The 26,934-nt window shown below is 40.7% G+C and overlaps 1 protein-coding gene across 1 annotated transcript in view; it reads right to left on the bottom strand.

Annotated features, from left to right (window-relative positions):
• Window positions 1–10,076: 10,076 nt before the first annotated feature.
• LOC128746081 (uncharacterized) overlaps window positions 10,077–26,934 on the bottom strand; it is a 59,502-nt gene continuing 42,644 nt past the window's right edge. Inside the window, exons 3-8 of the mRNA XM_053843133.1 lie at window positions 20,648–20,815; window positions 20,390–20,562; window positions 20,219–20,306; window positions 19,769–19,921; window positions 11,899–12,174; window positions 10,077–11,806 (exon numbers count right to left, since the gene is read on the bottom strand). Of these exons, the coding sequence (XP_053699108.1) occupies window positions 10,181–11,806; window positions 11,899–12,174; window positions 19,769–19,921; window positions 20,219–20,306; window positions 20,390–20,562; window positions 20,648–20,815 (2,484 nt within the window). The 3' untranslated portion in view covers window positions 10,077–10,180. The remainder of the gene's footprint in view (window positions 11,807–11,898; window positions 12,175–19,768; window positions 19,922–20,218; window positions 20,307–20,389; window positions 20,563–20,647; window positions 20,816–26,934) is intronic.

Below are 26,934 nucleotides of genomic sequence, written 5' to 3'. Positions count from 1 at the left end.
AGACGGCTGCGAAGTTCCTCCTCGGTGATCTCTTCGGCGGTACCTGCAAACATGAAGGTGTTAAAAATGTTAGGATTCTTCAATTCCGTTGGTTAAGAGTTGGAACGTTTCCGGGGCACTTACAGCAGGGGAAACACACTATTGCAGAAAGCTTAGTAGTTTTTTCGGTGTGAATGCTGGTGTTGAAAGCACGTGTGCAGGAAAACGGCTACGAAAGGTTAAATCGAATAAACACTATCTAATTAACTACGAAACGACTTAAAAAGATCGGTAAAAAATTCACTTACCTGCGGATGTCATCACTTGGGGTTATGCCATCGGAGGAAGCCAACTTCCCGATTGCTAAACTTTCAACCCCCTATTTTTTCAAAATTATCGTACAAAATGGACTGAAGGGTCCTCTAAATTAATGAAATTTTGTACATGGGCTTATAACAGTACCTAAAAATTTATTGTCTTCTATTTTTTCAGGGAACTCGAAGGAAATTGTTTTGATTTTCTTCGATATTATTTACTTCGAAAATTCATATCTCTTGAACTGAACTCTTGAAAAAATACTTAATAAATCATGGTACAACTTTAAATTATTTGTTTCTCGTTTATTGATAGTAAAAAATTTCACCGATCAGACTAATCGCTCCCAAACTCCCCCCGTACGTGGGAGGCCAACTGATGGGCTGAAAGCTCACCTCATTCAGACGCGCATCGGTCGACTCACCAGCACGATCATTATTGTGATGTCGATAACACGTTTCGCCAGTTTCTTGCCTGCTTCTTTCAAATTGTCGGAAAAGAATTCTTGCGGTGGTCCTCTACGGTGCATGAGCGATAGCCAGCAAACAAAACTGTGTTGCTGTCAGTTTGGTGGAAATAAACTTCATCCGAATACCATCTATCCATTTAGCAGTAGGACGATCACTATTCATATTTAGTTTTTTTTGGCGTCTTCAACATATAGTACGATTTGAACCTGGAAATACAGACCACCGTCCTCCAATACTACATCGTGTGGAACAAGAACTGCGCTCGAAGCTCTTCCCCACGTTGCTATCTGCTCTGTTCAATTTCGTTCTCGTTGGTGTGTGTCCACCTTTGTGAAGCTTAGAATATCCCCTAAATCAAACTCAACGGACTGCTAATTAATAAATTTGTTGAACCAATCTGATCCAGGAGGTAGAATGCCGAACAAATTAGTGCAGAAATATTTCTGCTGATTTTTTTTCTGTTTTACTTGTCTCTGACTCTGTCGCTGCCCAACGTAAACCTTTTTTTTTTGTAAAGTGAAGGACCGCTTGGTGAGAAGAATGGTAAACTAGATGAAACTGGGATATTTTGATATGAGGTCAAAAATATACTGGGTCGTTCCAGTATATTTTTGACCTCATATTTAGTACCCAAGAGCTTTAGACAACTAAACTACAGTCGTATCGGTCTAAATCAATCGGTCTAAATGCTCCTCTTTTACTTATTTGGAACACCGCCACCCCCCGTATTTGTTATAAACCCCTAGTACAGATTCCGGTATGTCAAGAAACATGTTTGCTAAGTGGAGAACGGTCAAGACGTTCTGGAAGGTTGGCGGAATATAATGTCGTTGATTTTTTTGACGTATGACTACGTCTTTGTTTACTATACTGGGACTGGGTAACACTTTGTGAAAGAATAGAAAATAGAAGTGTAACGTTTGAATGAAAGATTTCAAATGCTAATAACTACTAAACTACTGAACGAAAATAAACAATTTATATGTTGTTGGATAGACAAAATGACCAGCAATTTAAGGGGGGTTAGATACCAATTTCAAGGAAGGCGTATGGGGGGGGGGGTCTCCCATATAAATGAAAGACAAATTTCCTCAAAACTCGAGAACTAATCAAGCAAATGGAACCAAATTTAGCATGTGGAGGTTTCAGAAGGCAGGATTTTTTTCTATGGTGAATTGAGACCCCTCCCTTCTTTAAGAGGGGGGCTCCCATACAAATAATACAGGGTGCTCCACCTTTTATGTCGGTACGTAAACGCTGTATAATTTTCACATTTACCAACCGATTTCTTTCATATATATTTTAGAAACGTCATTTCAGTACAATTTTCGCCATGTAACGCTTCACACCGAAAGAACGCGCTGAAATAGTGACATTTTACATCGAAAATAGTCGTTTCGTTGTGTTAACTCAACGTGCATATCGGAAAAAATATCGCGGCAAAAAGGTACCATCTGACAATTCTATTCGTCGTTTCGTGTCGAATTTTTTTGAGCACGGGACAGTAGGAGATCGTCAACACGCCATTCATCAAAGATCAAGACGTTCCAATGAACTGGTTGAAGCAGTGAGGGAGAGTGTTGCTCAGGACCCAACAATTTCGTGAAACTGTCGATGGAAATCGATATCGGTGGATGTTGGCTCATTATGTCTGCCCACGAATGCGCGAAAAAGGTCTAGAAGGTTACTGGTTTCAACAGGACGGTGCACCATGCCACACTGCGAATTCAATAACTTCATTTCTGCAACGAAAATTTCCGGGACGTCTGGTGTCAAAAAGAGGCGATATTGACTGGCCACCCAGATCACCTGATTTAACCCCCCCGGACTTCTTTTTGTGGGGTTATCTGAAAAGCAAAGTTTACGCCAACCAGCCACAAACTATTGACGAGCTCAAGGCAAATATTCGTACGGAATGCAAAACGCGAAAAAAAGGAGTCATTTTGTAATTTCTAATAAAGCTGGTCACTTAATTGATATTGTTTTCAAAAACTAAACCAAGAAAATTTTAAGGAACCAAACTAAGTAAAAATGCATAACTAATAGCAATCGGTTGTTTTTTTTAAAGTTATTTAATGTTTTCATACCGACATAAAAGGTGGAGCACCCTGTATAACCATCTTATTGCATCCTTCACGTTTCTGAACAGTTGGAAGCAAGCAAAGATTTTGCCACTGAAAAATAAACGTCTAGTGTACTCCAAGGCTCAGTGCTAGGCCCATTATTGTTCTGCTGCCGCACAAATGTCCTTCCATCGGTTCTCAGGTATTGTTCTATCCAAATGATGCGAGTGATCTGCAGCTCTACATCTCTCTCCGTTTATGCGTGACATAGTCAGTAGGGTGAATGAAGACCTTGAAATGATTTTGCAATATTCCCAACGGAATGGACTGGTCCCTAATCCCTACGAAAGCAAGGTATTGTTAGTTGCAAGTAGACGTCGAAGAACTAATGAAACTGTGTCCCCGAAGTACGACATCAAGATGGACGGCAAGAATTTACAGTAGTCAGAAAAAGTCAGCAATTTGGGATTTATTTTCCAAAGCGATCTTCAATGGGACGGCTTCGCTTAATATTACAACAGTGAGAAAAGATATACGCTGGTCTGCGGACATTGTATTCGTGCAAGTTCGCTGCACCGTTTGAAACCAAGCTTAGAGTATTCAAACCACACTTTCTGTTTGGAGTCATTTTTCACGTTTACCTCAGTACAACTTGCTTCGATCGCCTTCGAATAGCACTTAATTGCTGCGTGCACTCTGTTTATAGATGCTTATGGTATGACCATGTAACTCGCCTATAGAAACATTTGTTGGGATGCCCTCTTCAAGTTTTTTACTCATACCGTTTCTGTATTTTCCAATGGAAGCAAATAACAACACATTTCACGGAAAACTACATTTCCGTAGTCGACGTTTGCAGAATCTAGTTTTCCCTGCAAATAACACAACGTATTATGCCAATTAATTTTTCGGCCGGGGTGTAATAAACTGGAAGCGTTCACCACCTACAATTAAGCGGTTAAAGTTTTTAAGAACACTTAGCACGAAGTTCATCCCGAAAGCTCGATTTGGCAATAGATCGCCAATGTGATATCGTACTTGTTCGCCATGACTGACTGACTGACTGATGCCCCCATTTAACGCGGGAAATTGCCAACTCACTCTGACCGTTTCCCACTGTCCCGTTACCCGTTACAGGGCAATCCTCTAATATGGTATAAATACCAGGACGCCACAGGGCACACCTACGGGCCTAGAACACGAAAGACCTGCCGAAAGCTCATACCTTCATAGAGTAAGTACTCAGAACAGTGTCGATACCACGGACGAGAGAATCTTGCGATTCCTTCAGAATCAACACGGCGGCTTTTCAACGCAAATGTGGCACATAGGCCGTCGCAATGTGTTTGGAAAGATGGTTGAACTACTGATGGAGGTTGACTAAAATTCGGCTAGCCAGATCGCCGAGCAGCGCTTGATGCGAAACTACATGTTTGGTAAAGCACGCAGAAGGCAGAAATCCGATCAACACAGGCGCAACAGCCTCTTCTGAAGAAACGACGAAGGTACGAGCGGTACTCCTTTCTCCCGCCGCCACCTAAACAATGCAACCGTGCGAAGACTAGGTAATCAAAAGTCAATAGCAATACAACCTCAGAGGCTCAATCTACCGTTAAGTGTGAGTCTGTAACCTGTTCTTTTTGGATGCTTGGAATTCTGAACACTTGGATTTTGGGACACTTGAAGTTTAACTCTTATGCTGTGATTGTTTTGATCCTTCAACTTTTGAACTCTTGGATGCTTAAACTCTTGGGCCCTCGGGCTCGGACCCTTGATTGTGGACGCTTGGACTTTTGAAGACTGTTCAAGACTCCTAGACTCTTGAAATCTTAGGATCAAGTGCTCTTGGGCTCCCGGACTCTTGAACTCCTTATCCTCTTTTGGATTCTTAAGCTCTTGAACATTTAGCTTCTTAGACTCTTGGATTATTGAGCCCTAGGTTTTGGTCACTTGGACTTTTACGCTCTTCGACTCTCGGATTCGTCGACTCTTGGGCTCTTGAAACCCGGGAATATCTGGGAAGCCCGAACTCTTGGACTCAACATCAACATCAAAAATCACGAACTCAAGGAATCTTGATGTTTGGTCTTGGACACTTGAGCTCTTAAATTCTTGGACTCTCGATCTGGGTCGCTTGAATTTTTGACATTTTACTCTTGGTCCTTCCTTGTTGGGTACATTCTCCATTGCGACCAGATATTTAATCTAATGTGGCGGGCCCCTTTTGGTCACTTGAACTTTTAGAATTCTGGAGTCTACAAATGAAGAACTTTTGAGTTTTTACTCCCGGGTTCCTGGCCTCTAAAACTCTTGGACCTTTATATTCTTGGACCTGAGAAACGCCCACGGTTAAAAGCAAAGGTAAGAGAGTCAACTTTATTTATTTGATTCGATGATGCTGGGCCCTGGTGTTAACCGAGTTTTAGCTGAATCCAATGTCTTTACAGGTAAGCACAATTAAGAGTGTAGAGCTAGCACTAGGCTTTAAATTTGAAATCGATCTCCAGTGTGAACATAGATTTACTTTTGTACTTAGATGTGGACATAGCCACTCCCATGCGGTGACTGGTAGCCTTCCATCTCAATCTTTCCAGGCGCGATGTAAAGCCTGGCAAAAAGTAAATTTGGACGCACTGAGCAATCTATAACCCGGGACTGGAGTGTAGCAGAAATACCCATAAATGACTGGATTGCAGTATTTTTATTCAGCTTTAAGTTTCACAGTGTAACATTATTGCCTTTCTCTGGTTCTGACAAAATCTTGAACTTTTTTCTTAATAGAACTCATCATGAAACAGCATAGTTGAAGATGCGACTGAATCAGCATGTTTCTTCCAATTTGAACACTTTTATTTAGCACTATTGTTTGACAATTGCCCAAATTTTTCAAAATTCGTTTCTTCAAGTCATTATGTCAAATATGTCATTGTTAAGGAAGTGATGAAATGCTCAGTCTCCAGTCCACAGCTACATATTCCTTGCCACATCATGGCCTTCTTTGCGAATTTATCATCAGCAAACACGAACCTATACTTGCCTGACCGAACTTGTTCGTACAAATGCTTAGCATGCTTCTTGGCTACCAAATTCTGCTTCAAGAGCCGTTTCGGATGTTTACTGGCACTGTAAGACCCTTCTCGAGCGAGGATATTCAGCGTGGCTTGATAGTTGGCACCGTGCCTTCCAGCCATATCTCAATTGGAGATACCAGGATTGGGCTTAACGTACCTCGATATCTTCCACCTCAACTTTCGCTCTCTAGTTCTGGTTTCCTTAAAAGTTCTTTGCCGTCTTTCCGCACCTAGGTTCTCCTTATAACCTGTTGATTTTGGCATTTTTAGCGCTTTCGCCAATTTTGATCCAGACCACTCTGGATTTTACAGGTGTTTGGGCAAGATTTTGTTTACGTCGTTCGAGTTCTATTCTGTACTGCTCCGTACTGCAGCGTACAACGTTATGTCAAATGGTTCCTATTCCTACCACAAGAGGCGTGCCGGGGACGCATGAGATGCGTCTAAATTTACTTTAAGCCAGACTTTAGCGGAATCAAATGTGCATAGTGTGTCTTTCCAACAACGATATCTAAACAGGGTTATCACTTATGGGGTTAGATTAAGATCTATTTAGGAGAAACACTCAACACGTAGACGATAACGTAGACTGTCTTCCGCGAATGTCCAATCCTGAATATATACCATTTTTATATAAAGATTTTCTTTCCATGTCAACGTTTGCTGCGATCGTGATTGAAAACCTGTTTAAAAGTCGGGAAATCGTGAGGAAAATGTTAATTTTCACTATTCACCAATCAAAATACGATCTTTATCCATGCGAATCAAACCGTAGAAAAATCCATTATAAGCGTGTCTTTTGATATGCTTGCTTATTATGGCGTGCAAACCGTCAAAAGTTGTTTAGAATTGATATAACTAGGTATTAGCGTTCACAATCTTTCATGTTTTATGGTGCTTGCTGATATGAACCTAAATTTTAGATTAACACTTTACGGTAAGACGTACGATACTAAAATACACACGGTACGTTTTATAACATTCACATTTGATTAGCTTCTCGTAGTCTATACCTATAAAGAAGGATTTCTGTCTGTCTGTCTGTCTGTCTGTCCTGTGTTCCTTATAGAATCAAAAACTACTGAACCAATCGGCGTGAAAATTTGCATGTAGAGGTTTTTGGGGCCAGGAAAGGTTTAAGTGATGGTTAGAGACCCCTCCCCCCACTAAGAGGGGGGGCTCCCATACAAATGAAACACAAATTTCTGCATAACTCGAGAACTAATCAAGCAAATAGAACCAAATTTGGCATGTGGGTGTTTTCGGTGACAAGAATTTATTCTAGGGTAATTTGAGACCCCTCCCCTCTTTATAAGGGGAATTATAACTCCTCTCCCCTTTAAGAGGGGGGGTTTCCATACAAATTTCCTCATAACTCGAGAACTAATCAAGCAAATGGAACCAAATTTGGCATGTGAAGGTTTTCGAGGGCAAGAAAATTTTCTATGTTGAATTAGGACCCCTCCTCACTTTAAGAGGGGGGGCTCCTGTACAAATGAAATACCAATTTCCTCATAACTCGAGAACTAATCAAGCAAATGGAACCAAATTTGGCATGTGTGTGTTTTTGAAGACAAAATTTTTTTCTATGATGAATTGGGATCCCTCCCCACTTTAAGAGGGGGGGGCTCCTATACAAACGAAATACAAATTTCCTCATAACTCGAGAGCTAATCAAGCAAATGGAACCAAATTTGGCATGTAGGTGTTTTTGGAGGCAAGAATGTTTTCTATGATGAATAAGAACCTCTCCCCACTCTAGGAGGGGGGGCTCCTATACAAATGAAATACAAATTTCCTCATAACTCGAGAACTAATCAAGCAAATAGAACCAAATTTGGCATGTGGGTGTTTTCGGTGACAAGAATTTATTCTATGGTAAATTGAGACCCCTCCCTCTTTATAAGGGGAATTGTAACTCCTCTCCCCTTTAAGAGGGCGGGCTTCCATACAATTTTCCTCATAACTCGAGAACTAATCAAGCAAATGGAACCAACTTTGGCATGTGAAGGTTTTCGAGGGCAAGAAAATTTTCTACGGTGAATTAGGACCCCTCCCCACTCTAAGAGGGGGGGCTCCTGCACAAATAAAATACAAATTTCCTCCTAACTCGAGAACTAATCAAGCAAATAGAACAACATTTGGCATGTGGGTATTTTTTTTTGGTGACAAGAATTTATTCTATGGTGAATTGATACCCCTCCCCTCTTTATAAGAGGAATTATAACTCCTCTCCCCTTTAAGAGGGGGGACTTCCATACAAATCTCCTCTTAACTCGAGAACTAATCAAGCAAATGCAACCAAATTTGGCATGTGAAGGTTTTCGAGAGCAAGAAAATTTTCTATGGTGAATTAGGACCCCTCCCCACTTTAAGAGGAGGGGCTCCTGTACAAATGAAATACAAATTTCCTCATAACTCGAGAACTAATCAAGCGAATTGAACCAAATTTGGCATGTGTGTGTTTTTGGAGACAATTTTTTTTTTCAATGATGAATTGGGACCCCTACCAACTTTAGGAGGGGGGGTCCTATACAAACGAAATACAAATTTCCTCATAACTCGAGAACTAATCCAGCAAATGGAACCAAATTTGGCGTGTAGGTGTTTTTGGAGGCAAGAATTTTTTCTGTGATGAATTAGGACCTCTTCCCACATTAGGAGGGGGGGCTCCAATACAAATGAAATGCAAATTTCCCCATAACTCGAGAACTAATCAAGCAAATAGAACCAAATTCGGCATGTGGAGGTTTTTGGAGGCAAAAATATTTTCTACGGTGAATTAGGATCCTTCCACACTTCAAGAGGGGGGGCTTCCACACAAATGAAATACAAATTTCCTCATAATTCGAGAACTAATCAAGCAAATGGAACCATATTTGGCATGTAGGTGTTTTTGGAGGCAACCATTTTTCCCATGATGAATTAGAACTTCTTACCTTTTTAGGAGGGGGGGGGGGGCTCCCATTCAAACGAAATACAAATTTGCTCATAACTTTAGAACTAATCAAGCAAGTGGAACCAAATTTGGCATGTGAGAGTTTTAGATGGCAGAATTTTTTTTCTGTGGTGTATTACGACCCCTTTCCCTTTTAAGAGGGTGGGCTCCCATACAAATGAAATACAAATTTCCTTATAATTTGAGTACTAATCAAGCAAATGGAACCAAATTTAGCATGTAGGAGATTTTTGAGTCTTGAATTTATTTTATGATAGTTAGAGACCTCTCACCCCTGTGGTAGGGGGATATGGACTCTCATACAAATAAAACAGAAATTTTTACGAAACTCAAAAACTAATCCAACTCGAGAAATTCGAGACTCTTCCATAAAACATTAATCAATAACAAGACCACAAAAACTATCTATAGTAACACTAGATGATTCAGGACGAGCCGGTCGCGAGTGTTGCCGGTGACCCGCCGTCGGAAGCGCCGCCCACTGGGGGGCTTGCAAAACTCGAGAAGTGACAAAGATCATCCGAGATTCATGATTTATGTACAACACAGGTTAATTTGTGGCAATACGAAGTTTGTCGGGTCAGCTAGTATATCGATAAAATCGTAGTGAAGAAATGATTGTGCATAATCATTTATCACACTGTTTACTTCCAGGACATCATATTGGTCTAGGTTCAGAACAAATAAGCAATCTGTGACTTGTTGGGACGAGGAAATTTTGTCACTTTTTTTCTGAAATCGACGTAAGAAAGTAAGGTGCTGGAGGAAGGTGAGTAGTGAATTAATTATGTTCTTCAATTCTTAGATAAAATTTGTGATCGTTTGATGCAAAATCTCAAAAATCTTGTAGACAATACTCAATCGTAATTGGTCGTGTAAATCGACTCAACGTAGTCACCGTCGAGACGAGTGAAATGGTCGTATTATAAAAGTCGAGTAATTTTTCTTAACGAGCAACGAGAAGGGAAATTGAATTGACTACTAGTCCTAATAACTTACCATTTGAATTGCAAAGTAAAAAAGAGCAACAACAATACACTACCTGTAGGTTTACGATTTACGATCAACAACAATTTCAACAAAAGAAGCACAAACACTAGAGCAACTATTATCGTCGTAAAGAAAAGAACAAAAACAAAACACATACACATAGAATAAAAACAACTCGTTTTACTTTCTCGCTTGTTTTCCTTGCGCAAAAAATAAACCACAAAAAATATCTATCTAAAATTATCTCGCGTATAAGTACACAACAACAGAAACACACGGCCACAAACAATGTACAATCCACCGGGGCACTTTTACCCCTTTCGGGGCGCGGTACTACGAAATGGCGCAGCAATGCCGCTGGCAGCAGCTGACCAGCTTCCGATCCCCGGTGGCCGCCCCCCGATCCGAACCGAGCCGCTGGCCGGCGGTTCCATCGACGAGGGCACCGCCAACGCCATCTTTCGTCACCACCGAACCACCGCCACCGGGGACGAACACCAGTTCCTCCTTCAGGCCAACAACAAGACCCCCATCGGCAGCGACGAGACCGAGAGCGGCTTTTTCCGTCAACTGTTCGTCGGCCACGACGGCGGCGATCAGCGTTCCGCTGCTGTTGTTCGCACTTTTGCTCTGCTGGTACTGTTTCCGCCGGTCGGAGATTCGTTTTAGCTTTTCCAGTCGCGATTTGAGCTGCCTAGGGGAGACACCTCCGCAGCTGATGGTGCCCGTGCTGTTATTCAGGACGCCCGTTGCGTTGTTGTTCGCGATTGGATGCTTTTTCACCGAATTGGTGATCTGTTTTGGTGCGCCGCCTTCCAGCTGCTGCTGAGGCGTTTGGATGGATGGATCATCATCATCGTCAGCAGCATCGTTGTTGTTGGCCGCCAGTAGTGGTTCGGCCTGAGATTCGGGAAACTCCAACCGACCCTCGAAGGCACTTTCCGGCACGGGCGAGTGAGATTCTACACTTTCCGGAGTGTACGGTTCGAACTGATTGATCGTGCCCCCGGGGCTGGACATGCCTGTGGGTGGGTGGGTATAAGTGTTTAAATAGTGCGTATCGATACGGTTCACAATGATATCGTTAGCTAACATCAGACGGCGCGAGATGAGTGTCTTGCGATGCTCGATCGGTTGATGTTTGATGATGTTCCGACAGTTGGGACAGATCAGCGACTGGTCGGCGGTGGAACAGCTGACCGAACCGGACCGGCTGCGCTTCGGTTGTTCGCTGCCACCTGTCACTAAACTAAAGCTACTGCTGTACAATGAACACATGCAAACGTTGGCGTTGCTGTCCGTGTCGAACACGCTGATTCGAACCGGCAGCGGAGCCTTCGTCGACGCTTTGGTTGATGGTTCGTCTGTGGCGGTTTTTGTGGCCGCTTTTTTGCTGGGATCGTTCGTCGGTTCTCCTCCGACGCCGCCGGGTAGGCTGTCACTCTCGGCAGCGGAGGGACCGGTACCCGGCGAGAGTTCCAACACGGACAGGATCTGATCGAAGGTCGATTGAACACGATCGAAACAGTAAGAACAGTGAGATTTGTTGTTAGGCAGCGGTGAGTGACAGCTGTTGTTGTTGTTGCTGTAGTTGTTGTTGGCGGTTGGGGTGGTGGTGGTAGTTGTTATGGTAGCATTTGTGATGGCGGGAGAAGTGGTAGAAGAAACAATGGCACAACCAGGCGTGCTCGTGCTTGAAATGGGTTCATTAGCAATAGTGGGAGTTCGTATGCTGTGGTTATTGTTGTGGGTGTTGCTGTTGCTGACGCTGACGCTTCTAGCTTCACTACTATCGAAAGGTTTGCTAACTAAAGTACTACTACAGCTATTGTTATTATTATTAACAATCATAGAACTATTATTGGAAGAGTGTTCAACACGTTTAGGCGCATGCGTATCACAGGAACAGTAATTTAAAATACCTTGACTTGTCTTAATTCGTATATTCAGATAAACCGGCTGGAAGGAGAAATGAAACAAAACAAAACAAAACACAAATTAGTGAAACATTTTCCATGAAATCTCTTCAGTCTTTTAGGTTATGAACCAACCTTATGATCACCCATGCAGACCGATTCGCCGATGATACCGTAGGTCCCCTTCGGTACGATCCCACTCGCGGCCTTGCCGTTTTCCCGCTCTTCGTCGATAAGCCGCCGAGCGGCGGGGCTGATCAGTATCCGGTCGCACCAGGCCGGACAGCGGGTGGACATGTAGCTGCCCGGTTGCTGCGGGTCCTCCTCGTACGGGTAGGAGGGCGGGAATGTGATTGGATATTCGAACAGTATGCTGCGCAGCGAATCCAGCTCGCGATCGAATTGGCGCAGCTGGAAGAATAAAAAAAAATTATTACGCTAAAAACCATTAAAAACCAAATTGAATGAAGTATATGGTTCGATACGACCATAGATGAATTAAATGGTTTGGTACGATCATTGTATAATTAAGTATATGGTTCGGTATGACCATAGTTAAATGAAAAGATATGGAGCGGTAAGAACATAGACGAATGAAATTATTTGAAGTCAAAGTTGCTCTTAGGCTTGCCCTACGAGTCGTACCATCTTCAATGTGAATTTCAATCACAGTTTTCTCAAATGTTCCACCGTGATCCACAGTGACATATGTATGAAATGAAACAGACTACATTGCAGACCGTGAAGTAGCGGAGATTGGCTGCGCAAACCTGCGCCCTTTTAAAATAAAGCCTTTTAAAATTTGTTTAAAAATTAGACAAAAATTGCGTCAGCTCGGAACCACAAAAAGAAGCAACTACACTTCCTTTAGCAAAAAGATGTGTTTTCACAGTATGTTAAACTTTGTGGTTTACTGCGTAGGAATGAAAATAACCGAAGAAAATTTTGAAGAACTGGTATTAAGGGGATACATTAGTTTGCAGCACTATAACTTCTTTCCCTTAAGAGATAGAAGTTTTCTTCCTTCGACAAAAACTCTTTAAATAACATTTTGTACAACTTTGTCTCAGGCATTGTTTATTGTTGGCTTTAAATAAAAAAGTTAAATCGATTATTTTTTGGCTTACCCCCTGATGCAATTTTCAGTATTACAAAATAGTAATTTAAAAACCAAGAAACTTTTATGACTGTGTGACGTTGACGAAATTCGATTGCCTACAGTTGAATGACGAATGGCAGTCGAAAAGGTGACAGACATTGTCGAGCATACGAACCGGTCGAAATTCGCTCAGAAATATGTAGTTTAACGGCTTTTTGTACCAGTGCCTTAAAAAGCAACAATTACATTGCAATAGGTACTTCAGCCAGCACATTTACGTGAATGAGCGTCGGTTGGCTTTCCTGAAGCAACACAATTATTCCGTGCTGTTTTGACCGGAAGTGTTATCCTCTTTATGCGGAACAAAAGCCATGCCCAGCTAGCATTTTCATAGGTATAAAAAAGTTAAAAATCAGTATTACGTACAGGTATACATGCTAAATAAATCTTATTTCATGCGCAAAATTGGCATATCCGTACTATTTTGAAGGCGATATACGTGATTACGAATAATTTTGAGCGTTACGACTATATAAGTATTTATATACGATAATATCCGATTAAGCGCGAGTCGCTCCGTACTACTCTACGATTTTGTGCTGAAAATCGTATGTATGTCAGTCATTATCATTATATACGACAAAAAATCAACTTGATCCCACTTTATCCAGCTTTAGTTACGATTTCGAGTTTGTTAGGAGATATTTACGATAGTTTTCGTACATTGATATACGAGTTGGTGCTATCTGGGTGGCGTGGTACAACACATGCAAGTGGTGCCTAACAATAAGAACCAGACTTCCAACCAATCGAGAAATGCCAATAATCCAACATCAAACGGAACCAAAAGACCTAAAAAACGTAAAGTAAGGACGATGTGGCTGTTCCAAATCTGATGGCAGGAGTTAAAAGACAGGCCGGTGTGGGGGTTGAAGGCTCTTGGTACAGAATATCGCTTATTCCAGCATCAGCGCAGCGATACATTGTGCTGCCATTGCGATGAACGGTATGAACGCTTCGCCGCTGTTCAGCACCAGAGAAAAATTTAGAGTGTAATTCAATCAATCCCTTTTTGACATTATGAGATTTTAAAATTTTTAGTGACACAGTATTTTTCTTTTATTTTATCATACTCCAGTTTGGCGCCATGAAGTTACGTTATGTATTGAAACACATCTTCGATAAAACGAGCATATATGAACACAGTTTTATCTATTTCTGTATTTTGTTAGTTGGAGCGTTAACAGTACTGGGATAAAATTAGTATAAGATAAATGTCTTGGACACCCATTTTATTGAATGTTTTGGATTACGATCATTATTCTTGAAACATATGGTTCGGAACGACCATACATGAATCAAATGATTCGATACGATCATTGCTGAATGAAATACACTCAAGTCGCTTTTTTCGGGAAGGATACGTTCCGCGTAAATTCTGAAATTCGCGTAAAAAACTACGTAAATTTCGAAATTAGCATAAAAATAGACGCGTAAAAAAACAAACCGCATAAAAGGTGACTCCAGTGTATATGGTTCGGTACGACCATAGGCCAGTTAAATGGTTTGGTACGATCATAGTTGATGAAGTACAGTAATACCTCGATATAAAGTAACTTTATTTCTATTTCAACGAAATTGTTGGTAAGTGAAAAGGGAACCCTGCAAACCGTTAATTTCCTAATATTATGGGGCCCTATTCTCATAGTCACTTCACCTCACCTTACTTCTCTCACGCGTCCTATTCTCACAGTCACCTCACCTCACCTAACGGCTCCCCGTTTGATTTGTACAGTGTCTGTTTTCGAACTTAGAGTCGTAAGCTTGCGAGTCGTAGGCGAAATACGTATCGGTCGGAAATAAATAAAAATAGCAGAATTTAATTTGGGAAAAGTTTTCTTTTGCTTTTCTTTTATTTAATTTCAATTTGAATTAACCTTCATTAAGGAGTGACCTCGCATTGTTACTGTGCGAAAATCATTTCTATTTTTTCAAATTTTGTAAGTTTATGACACAATTCTGCTGTTTAGATTTTCAAATCTTTACACACCTGAATTTTTCAGCTGAGGTGACAATTTGCGGTTCTCACAGTCACCTAGGTGACCCCGCTCACCTGGGTGACTGTACAAATCAAACGGGGAGCCGTTAGGTGAGGTGAGGTGACTGTGAGAATAGGGCGCGTGAGAGAAGTAAGGTGAGGTGAGGTGACTGTGAGAATAGGGCCCATGATTTTCAAGTGGTTCGGTAAAACCATAGATGGATTAAATGACCTGGTGCCATCATTTTTGATGACACACATGGTACGGTATGACCATATATGAATTAAATAATTCGGTACGATCATTGTTGAATGAAGTATATGGTTCGGTACGACCATAGAAGATATAAATGATTCGGTACAATCATTGTTGAACTATACGGTTCGTTACGACAATAGATGAATTAAATGGTTTGGTACGATCATTGCTAAATAAATATATGATTCAGTACGACCATAGAGGAATTTAACGGTTTGGTACGATCATTGTTGAAGAAGTATGACAGATTTCACGCCAACTCGACAACAGGTTGGCACGAGCTCTGAGAGGGTGACCTTACCACCCAAATGAGAGTACGGCAAGCATACGTTTTATGTGTTTCGCATTCGCTATAGGTTCGATACATGTGCATTCTTTTGTGTTAGTAGATTTTTTTTCCTGTATGGACTCATCACTGCGACCAGTATGGTTAGATCTATTGTGATATCACCCGGGTGTTTGTTGTATAACCCGCACTGCATTTATTTTGGCTATAGTCGCTATTGAGTGAGCGATATGCTTATTGAATTTTATGCGTGCTTGTGTGTAATTTGTGTACCCTTCCTTCAATGCTTTTTCTTTACCCACCTCGGTCCACATGACAGCGCTGTCCCCAATTATAGCCATCCCTGGAACAGCTAACCAGTGCACTGAACTATAAGGGTCTCATTTTTTGCGCCCCCCGTGTTAGTAGATAGACACATGGTCTATAACTCTGCACTCGATAGAGATAGAAATGTCATTTCTTTAGCAAAGTTGTTTGCCTTCATGTTTTCTATAACGTTGCTGAAGAAACCGTGTTAGTAGATAGACACATTCAGTCGGCAGCAAGCCGGTAAGCGGTTAGGAGGTACCGCGCTCCAACCCACCTCTATATGTTGCCAAACGCGTCAACACCGTCTATCTTCAAAAACATTTTCATCAATTTCTGAGATGGCGTTTTCTGGAAAATCGATTTTTAATTGTTGAAATGCTTTTCTTTTTAGACTAGAAATTATTATTTTTGCAGTGTTTTTTTATGAAATTTCCGAATATTTTCTTAAAGTTACGCAAAGATCATTTTTTGCTATAGTTTTCGAGTCACATTTTTTAACAAAAAGTCAAAAAAAATTAAGCCCTTTCCCAATGTTAGTCTAGACCAATTTTGGAAAAAGTAAGTACAGTACCGCCCCGCTAATCCGACAAATTTATAGCCGGATTAGCGAATTTTGACTCGATAATCCGACAGTCAAATTGACGTCAGTGTGAGTTTGAAATGTGGATTTGTTTACATCCATACGTAAACAACTCCGGAAATTTTTGAAAATATCTGTCGAAAGTACGCAATAACTATGTTTTATACTCGGTAATGCTCAATTTCGTCAACAAAATACTTTGAAATTCTTAGTTAGTGTCGAAATAAGCGCAAGCACATCAGTCTATTGAGAGTAGCAATGAAAATATTATAGCCATGGCAAAAGTGAACGTAGTTAGAAGCAGCACCATGTGCCATTTCCATTTAGTTAGAAAGAGTGCCATTCTGACTTTAACGGAGACGCCAAACGAAGGTAGTGTTCGATTGAAAGAAGTCAAGTACAATACGTTTTAATTCGGAATTTTCCGGATTAGCGAGATCCGGACTATTGAGTCGTCGGATTATTGGGTGTCGGATTAGCGGGGGGATACTGTATGCAAAGTTGCTTATTTACATGAACTCTCTACACACACAAAGTATCATTGAATTCGGAGAGGGTGCTGCCAACTCCATAGACGAGTTGGCGTGAAATCCGTCGTATATGGTTCGGTACGACCATAGATGAATTAAATGATTTGGTACCATTATTTTTTTTATTAAACATTTGGTTCGGTACGACCATAGATGAATTAACCTTCTATAAGGCCGTGGAAACTACGAGTAGAATTACCACAAATTTCATCAATTCATTAATATACTTTTTGTTGAAAAAATAGCCGAAAAACTTGAAAAGATTGGTGGCAATATAGTTGCCACTGTCCGTTCAGTGCCAAAAATTAGTGGCAATATAGTTGCCACTGCCCTTCTAGCGCAAAACGTTGGTGGCCATATGCTTGCCGCTGCTCGTTAAGCCCAAAAAACATGTTTTCGAATATTCGTGCTAAGTTTTTCCAAAAAAAATCCAGTTTATTGGTTTTTCTACAAATTGAAGCCAAATTTACTGTTGACAGTCACAAATCAAGATTTGTTTTCATAAAAGTGACTCGTTAAAAACGTTGAGAAAGTTGCCAAAGGTTATCAGAAGCTGTTGAGTACATAATATGCTAAAACGATATTGTTAGAGAAGCAAAAACAATATTTTGCGTTGGTGGCAATATAGTAGCTGCCACTGCCTTATAAAGGCTTATATGATTTGGTACTATCATTTTTGATTAAACATATGGTTCGATACGACCATAGATGAATTTAATGGTTTGGTACGATCATTGTTGATGGAGCATATGGTTCGGTACGACCATAGTTAAATGAAAAGATATGGATCGGTGAGACCATAGACGAATGAAACTGTTTGATATGACCATTGATAAATAAAATGGTTTTATATTGATCATTGTCGAAAAGATGGTTTTATGCAGTGTGAATCAAATATCAGATTATATGCATAAGTAGTTATACAGGTTCGAGCTATTGTATCTTTTGAGAGATATTAGTTACAGGCATTAATCTTGGCCACAAACTCACGCTCAATTTCGTTAGAAAGAGTTTTCTACAGGGTTTCGTTTGCTTGGGAGATACCAGCTGAATGCATGACAAAGTCGGCTTTTAACTCAATACATGGTGCCGAAAAAATCCTTAAAAACTTAAAGGTTAAGCCCTGTAGAAGATCTAAGCCAAAGATCGAAACGTTGGCGTAAAATAAAACAAACCGTCCACTGCATTTAAAGACTGAACAGTCAGAATCCTCCAACCTGTTACTACCACAGTCGAAGAAACTCCCAATAATGGAAAATATTAACGTTACAGAATTTCTCCGACATACTCGCTAATATTGTTTCCGAAGCATGCCGGGCCAATTTGGGCGTCGAGTACCGACCGGGGGTAATATTGGTCGGATTTGAAACCGATTTCAGTCGACATTTAATCCGACTTTAAAGCCTATCGCGATTGTAGCCTCAGCCAATTTTGTTCGGACTTTAATCCAACACCAATTTGGTGATGGTGACTTCAGTTCGGGTCGATTTGAATTGAATTTGGAGCCGATTTTTAAGTCAGATTCGGAACCGATTTAAGCTGGACTTTAACTCGACTTTAAATTTTGCAGCGATTTCAGTCGAATTTTCGGGACAATCTGAGTTAGTTTTGAGTTGGATTTGGACCGGATTTACGGCCGATTTCGGTCGGACTAATTTGAGTCGCATTTGGAACCGGTTCGAGTTGGATTTAGTGTTGATTTGGGATCGATTTTTGATAGGATTTCAATCCGACTTTAAAGTCAGTGATGATTCCAGTCGGATTTGGAACCGATCTAAGTCGGACTGGAAATCGAGTTTGTTCGGACTTTAAAACCGGTGCGGACAGATTTTGAATCGGTTTTGAGATCGATTTGGGTTGCGACTGAAGCTATTGGAGCTGCTGAAAAACCGGTGCCGGTTTCTGTCAAATTTAGGACCGATTTAAGTTCGATTTGGGTCAGATTCGGAGTTAATTGGAATCTGGAATGAAGTCTGGGTTAGACTCGGACTGTTCCAAATCCGAGTTGAGCCCGAATTGAACTTGGATTGAACCCGGGTGGAACGTAGATTAAACCCGAATTGAATTTGGATTGAACCCGGATTAAAACCGAGTCCAACCTGAATTGAACCTAAACTAAACCTCGAATGTAGTTAGATTGAATCCAGATTGAACTTGGATTGATTCTGGTCAGACTCCAGTCGGACTATGTTCCTGATACGGGTCATATTCCGGTCAGTTTCTGGTCCAAATTCTGCTCCAGATTCTGGTCAAATTCAGGTCCAGATTTTGTTCAGATTCTATTCCAGATTCCCGTTCAGATTTTGGTCTGATTCTGGTCCATATTTTGGTCCAAATCCTGGTCTAGATTCTGGTCAGGGTTTGGTTCAGATGCTGGTTAGATTCTGGTCAGAATCCTGAGCGACAAGTCGGCAAAGTAAGAAACAAGGAGAAAGAGCAGTTTTTAGCCATTGTTCAACCGTCAATCCGAAACAAACTTCAAACTTTAAAGAGTGTGCATAAAGGATCATGGTAACGCTCCGTGCAAATTCACAATCCAAGTCAAATAGGAATAAACGCAAACGCTTACAAGTCTAAGGGTAAAGCGAAATTTCACTCCCTTAGTTGTTCCGCACTTGTGCGGTATTTGGGAGCGCATGGTGCAATCGGTGGAGGAAATTGGGACATCTTTCCGACTGTGTTGTCCCACGCAAAACCAACCCTCAGTAGCATGAGGACCCTGAGACGAAACTATCAACTGCAAGTCATCGTAAATTTTTTTTATAGTCTTTAACTAATTAAAATACTAAATTGCAGGTTAACCTGCTACTAAAAGCTGCTTCAAAACGGTGCAGTACTGCCATAAAGTTAACTCCAAACAATCGTCGAGGGGAGATACGTAAAAATATAGTAAACAGGTCTTACCCAATTTTCCTTGAATGTGCTTTGGTCAGTGTGGAAGAATTCTTTCTTGCCCACCGTAAGTACGTTGGCACCGTCGGAGTCACGGTACTGAACCTTGGTGTTGTCCATTTTTGCGTGTGGAATTCGGTGCATCGTGAGATCCTCAGTCAGTTTCTGGTTTGAAAGAAAATCGAAAGTTAAATCTGTACTAAAAAACCTAAAAGTATTATTTTCACACTCAAACTTTTATCATGAAAAACTTTGTGCAAAAACGCGCCACTGTTCAACGTCAATAACCTAACATACAGCTCAATTAGAATCGTAATTAGCGCTAATTAACAACCGTCTAGCAAAGTTCGCTTTTGTATCCCTTTATTAACCTATCATTTGCGTCATACCAGTCACAACAAACCGACTGAGCAACAAAAAAAAAGAACTGAACTCATAAAAAGAAGCTTCAATCAAACAAACCTTGACAACGCCTTCCGTGTCACAGCGAAAGTTGAAGTCACCGAAGACAAAATATGGCACGGCTCGGTTAACCTTATCCTTGTGAAATCTGCGGGAAGAAGAAAAGAAAAACAATAATAGACAATGACAAAGGCCAAGGACATGATGGCGGGTACGGCGGGTGGCGCTTACCTTTCCAGCGTGTGCACCAGCGCCCGCCGCCGGCTTTTGCAGTACACCGACGGGTACTCCTCGCAGGCAGCCAGGTTGGAAGCGTCGTGAAACAGATGGATGTTGACCAGATCGAACACGGTCCCGTTGACGCACCAGCGAGTCCGCAGGAAGCCCTTGCGGGACCATTTGCACTGAAACAAACAAACAAAGAGCGAATGTGGAATTATAGTGTGGTTGATTAAAAACAGCGAACTCCATTTTCGGGGGGCGACTAACCTCCGGGAAGAATTGCTGGGGAAACTTGGCCTTTTCTTTGGTTGCAATCGGTTCGATGTTGCCGGTGTGAATGTTTTTGTCCTCGACCGTCTCCCATTCATGCGTGAGAAAGTTCCACATTTGCAAATGGTCGATGGTGCGAATGGCGAAGTACAGATTGCCCAGGGCCTGCCAGGGGAGAGAAAGAGAAAGAGAAAGAGAAAAAAATAAGTAGAAATCTTAAATGGAAAAGACGTCACTGTAGATAAATTGAATGCATGCAAGACGAGTATCAAGCAAACGGATCGTTTGTTGAGCATCATTTGATTACAATCTAAACGATTCCACATCTCGCACGATCATAGCCCAGCTAAATGGCCATCAACGGCCGACCGGCCGGCCGGCTCGTCCGACCGTGTCCATCCGAGCGGTACACAACACAGTGTGGTCTATATTAGCGTAAGTGTGTCTGTCTGCCGGACACTCGATTTCTCTGTTTATAATGTTAACGGCCACGCTTGATTGCCAATCAGATTAAACATCTGCTCCGTCCTGACCTAATGGCGCTTACAGATGGGTGGATTATAAAAATTCTGTTTGTTTTCACGTTCGGTGTGCAATAGCAATAGCAACCGTTGTTATTACCAAATTCCGGCTTCGGAGGAGCGGAGCGGCGAGTCCGAAGCTGAATGGGCATTAGACTAGTTCATACTGTATTGCTACAATCTACAATCAAGCTCAGTACGCTGGGGCTTGATTTTGCAAAATTTAATCAGAAAGCAAATGAGAAATCGCAAAGTTGAATTTATTCTTGATACTTTCACATTCAAAGAAAGTAATTAATCGTTGCACTGGCTGCTATCCAAAATTGCTTTCTTTATTTTTTACCAAAAATGAATTCCTAAATACCTAAAATCAAGTAGCTTAAATTACTTATCTGTAAGATCACAGATTTGGCTTCTTCCAAGTTTTAGAAAAAAAAAGTTTTCCAAAATTTAGTTATTCACCATTTGTTAACATTTTAGTCCTGAATGGGAGTTGAGGGAGAACTTGACCCTTCTTTATCGACAGACGTCGATAAACGAGTGACTGGATCTGAAGATCTTGTCGGATGGTAGGCAAAGTCGCTTGAAATTCGTTCATGACCTTCACAAACGACTGCACTAACCTCTCCCTCCCAACGGCCTCCGAATTGAGGAGCGGGTTAAACGTCCACTTGGTGTTTGACTCAGCGATGGAGACAATCAGTTTTTTTTTGCACACCAGGCAAAGACAATTGTTCCACTCAGGTGAAACCCATTTCTTAACTCAACTTTCTGCAGAAATGAATGACGGTGCATTTTTAAATACATCACGAATTTTCCGATTGGCCCCATTGCATCACATATTGCCATTGATTAGCATTTTGAATATTTCCCGTTTCGGGGTCAACCTCGAACAACAGTTGCACATCGTGCTTCAAGGGTAATTCTTCACGTCGCACCGTGGGATGAAACCCAAAACATAAACTTTTTTATGGCTTAAGTTAGCTGAATTAAATGATCAGCAAAGTTAGAGAACATTAAATTTTGAGTAACTTTGCTGAAGAAATTAAAGTTCTATCTCTTATGGTTGATGAGCTAGAGCTTTTTAAAGTTATTTCATCGGGGTGGACCTAAAAGAATCGTTTTTTCTTTATATCTTCTTTCGTGTTTATTTCTCACAAATCATGCCTTCTGAACACTTTCACATGCATGGAAAACGCACATTTTGTTTGAAAGAATCAAGTTACTATCTCCTTCGGTTCCGAAGCTACAGGCATTTTTTGTAAAAAATATGCTTTTTTCAAATGTCAATAACATAAAAACGACTCCAAAGTAGCAAATTAAATGTTGTATAGATGCTTAGTAATATATTGGCCTCCAAAATTAATAGAGATTATATCGGTCCAGGTCGGCCTTCTTTTGCTAGACCGTATTGAACATTGAAGTAAAAATTACCGTTTTACTTACCAAAATTACAATTTTCACGTTAATAGAATGGCTTAGAAAAGGCTTAATCAAGTACAATTAATAATAATATAACTTCTCAGGGCGATTCAAGTTTCTTGCAAACCGGAATACCTCTAATGTTTGATAATAACAAATCTGAGTACTGTACCATCATACTAATTAAATCAATAGTTGTTTTCTCTCTCGAAAACTTTCGCGTATGTCTTTCTCTAACTTGCCTATATATCTTGGTAATTGCTTCCTGTGCTTCTTCAGGCATCATCCCAAACGGTAATATCAGAGAATCAGCTACAGTGGAGCCATGCATCCAAATTTCGTGCCTTGACGACCGATGGGTCCACTGTTTCAAGGCACTTAAAGTGTAATTCGCATTTTGTAACAATTTTTAACAACCAATCAAGTACAAAAGTACCAATATTTGAAGACCACGTGTCAGTAGTAGCCCGGTTTCAACAAGAATTTCTATTATATTTTCGGCGACCAAAAAATGCGAAAGTTAAAATAACAAATTTACTCAGAAGATACTATATACCTAGGACTAACGGTTTCAGCGTAATTACTTTTGTCCACCTAGATTTGGGTTTTATCCCACGGTGCGTCATATGTACAGCTTGGAGAACAATATACCCAAAATGCCTTCACTTTAAACACATAAACTAACTATCAGATCTTCATTGGGATTTCCGTTGGTCTATAAGATCAGCTGGCTGCGTCGGTCTTGCTACTTTAGGTGCACTTTGATAAACACAGAACCAAGCTTAGCGATACCAGCAGATATCTGTAGTCCTGATTGTAGCATTATTCACGTTCGTCAGACATTCCGTCATCATAGCAAAATTAAAAATTTAAGTGGAATTCGACTATAAATTAACTTTGAATAGCAGAACATACGACATAGGCTGATGGAAGACTTCGCTACTACTTAGTAGTACTGATTGGGTGCTCGTAACTATCACTGCCGACGCAGCACATATGGGAGGAAGCTGGGGACGACCGGTTCACACCGCCAAGAATAACCTGATGGCATTTTGCTTCTGGGAAAGGCCATCCAAACAGGGAGTAATCTATTCTATGAAGTAATCAATTTTCAAATCTATAACTTGCTAGCAGAAGTAACCATCGTAAACTGCTGACATATGCACTAATAGACAGGAATGATTTTGGGTAACATTTTCGACCACTTTTTTATCAGATTTTGGTTTTATTTGATATCAATGGGCCCCATTTTTGATCAAACTTTAGATAAAATTTTAGACCAGAGTCTAGACCTGCACTAGATTCTAGACCACATTTTTTCTCCGATTTTGTTTCAGATTTGCACACTTAAAAAAAGCCGAGTCGAGCGTTCGGTATTTTTTTATGATACCAAACGTTAGTAAAGATCCGTAAACGTCGATATGCACTACCGAAATTTTCACCGAACGCTCGATACTGTCCAAATCTCGGCAAATTTGTCCGAGTTTTTTAAGTGTGTGAAAATAAACTTGTACTAGATTCTGGACCAGATTTAGGACCACATTTTCATCAGATTTTAGACCACATTTTGGCCCATATGTTGCATCTTGGAACAGATTTTGGATCATATTTTGGGCCATGTTTTGGGCTATGATTTTGACCTTGGAACAAATTTTGGATCAGATTCTAGACCAGATTTTGGGCCACATTTTCGATCGGATTTTGGACAAGGGTCTTTGATCTCGACCAAAAATCTGGACTATATTTTTGATTGAACTCCGCCCAGTTAGCGTCGAGGTACGATGCTGGTCTAACAAGCCAGTCGTCGTAAGTTCGAATCTTGGCTAGGCGGGTTCTTGCTAGATAGAGTCAGTAGGATCGTTACACTGGCCCCGAGATTTTCCTGTACTCTAACAGCCGGCTGCGCAGTCTGTCGATAAAGAAGGGTAATGTCTAATGACGGTTTGAATTCTGAACCAGATTTTAGATCCGATTCTGGACCGGGCCTAAATTCTAAACCTGGATTAGATTATGAATTGAACCAAATTTTTGGACCTGGGATATACTTGACTATTTTTAGACCATACTTAGGACCATATTTCGGTCCTTTTGGTATTTTGGTTTATCAAATTTTAAGCCAACCCGAAAAAAAATTTACATTAAATTTTGTAGTAGAAACAATGCATCTACAACAGTTTTTATTGTGAACATTGAAACTTATGGTAAATTTATTGTAAAAGTGCCTCGAAATCAAATTTTATTCATATTTTTGTTTCTTATTTTATGCTATAGAATTGGCTATATTTCATCATAAATTTACTTCCTTTTTCAATTATATTTTATATTTACACCTGAAAAAATTACCATAAAAGAACGATAACTTTTACTGCAAATGAAAATTTTTGTTCGCGAAAAACTAGATTTTGTTATTGTTAAAATCTTAACAACCCGTCAATTTTATGGTAGAATCTCTGAAAACCATGAAAGTTATGGTGGACAACAATAAGTTTGATAGTTTGCTTCTTTTCGAACGATAAATGTTATTGTTTTTACTGTATTTTGTATCCTACTGTTACCATATTTTTTATCTTCGTGTTATGGTTATTTTTTCCGGGAGATTTTGGGCTATATTTTTGTTTATATTTTAAACCGCATTTTGAATCAGATTTGCGAGCATATTTTGGATCAGGTTTAGTTTTTTTTGTCAAATTTTGTTCTATATTTTGGTCCAAAATGGTCCAAATGGAACATATTTGGAGTAAGTTCTAGGCCTCGATCAGATTCTGGGCCAGATTTTTGACCCAATTTTTTACTTGAATCTGGACCTGAACCAGACTGTTGATCAGTCTTAGATTCTGGACCAGATTTTGGATCAGATTTTAGATAAGGACCTTGTTCTGCACCACATTTTTCATCAGATTTTGGTCCAAATTTGGTTTTAAATTTTGGACCAAATTCTGGACCTGGACCAGATTCTGGAGAATATAGACTAGTTTTGGGACCACATAAGACCACACATAGATACATTAGATTATCCACGTGGTCGCTGTCTAAACGTTGTTGCTGTTATGTGGAAGTCAAATAATGTCGTCACCGCGTTGAAGCTTGCCCACATAAAGCGGATGGAGTCATGTTGTCCGTAGGACGTCAGATTCCTGGGTCGTAATGATTTTTCTGGTGCATATAAGTTAAGCTGCTGCAAAATGTTCGGGGCATCGATTTTACCGGACAATATTTTCCCGACAAATAAGGCTTGTGCTTCGAATCTTCTTCGCTCTAGTGTTTGTATTCCGAGTAGTTGGCAGCGATCCGCATATTCTGGCAAGCAGTGTTCGTTACGCCATGGAAGAAAGCGTAAAGCATACCGTACAAATCTTCATTGCACGGCTTCAATTTTTGCATTCCAGTAAGCGTTGAATGGACACCAAACCTCTGGGTTAGACTCAAGAATAGAACGCACCAACGCACAATACAGTGATCGAAGACAACTAGGATCCCGAAATCCCGATCCCGATGGCCACGAATGGTAATTTCGGCCATTTGTGTTTCGGCCATTCGTAGGTAATCCGGCCTAAAGGTGAATGACGTATCCAGAGTTACACCCAGATCACGAACCGTATCTACTCTAGCTACAATCTGATCACTCATAGTATAGTTGAAGGTAACCGGGCTGGACTTGCGATGCAATGAAATCGCACAACACCTCTCGATACTGACGGTTTGTAGATTATTGGAGCACCATTGCAGAAAAACGTCAACTAAGCGCTGAAGCTCTAAACAGTCAGCATAATTTCTAATAATGTTAAATACTTAGTTTGATATCGTCTGCATAAAGCATGCGGCAATCTTCTGAAGGTAGGAGCCACATGTCGTTGATAAACAGCATAAAGAGAAGCGGGCCTAAATTGCTGCCCTGTGGGATGCCGGAGAGGTTGGAGAAATACTCGAATTGCACTTCATCCAACTTCACGTAGAGCATTCGATCTAACAGATAGGATCGAAACCATCGTACAAGGCTGGAGCCGACACCAAGTTTATCCAGTTTATCACAGATATGCTGTGGTCAACACGGACAAATGCAGCTTTTAGATCGGTATAGACAGCATCAATCTGGGCACCTAGGCTCATATGTGATCAGATTGTGGATCTAGACCAGATTATAGACCACATTTTGGGCTACATTTTTGATCAGATTCTACATCAGCCCAGTTAGCTTCGAGATACGATGCTGCACAGTGGAAAATATTGGGACAAAACACCCAAAATGGAACTGAAGTTTTTCATGAAGTATTATTTTTCTATGAAAGTAGACAGACTAAATAACTTAATTGCAAAATTTCAAAGTGCTGGGAATGATACAGC

The sequence above is a fragment of the Sabethes cyaneus genome, chromosome 1, assembly GCF_943734655.1.
Source record: "Sabethes cyaneus chromosome 1, idSabCyanKW18_F2, whole genome shotgun sequence".
Lineage (NCBI taxonomy): Eukaryota > Metazoa > Arthropoda > Insecta > Diptera > Culicidae > Sabethes > Sabethes cyaneus.
Note: the sequence above shows the minus strand (reverse complement) of the source record. Positions and strands in the feature narration are given on the sequence as shown.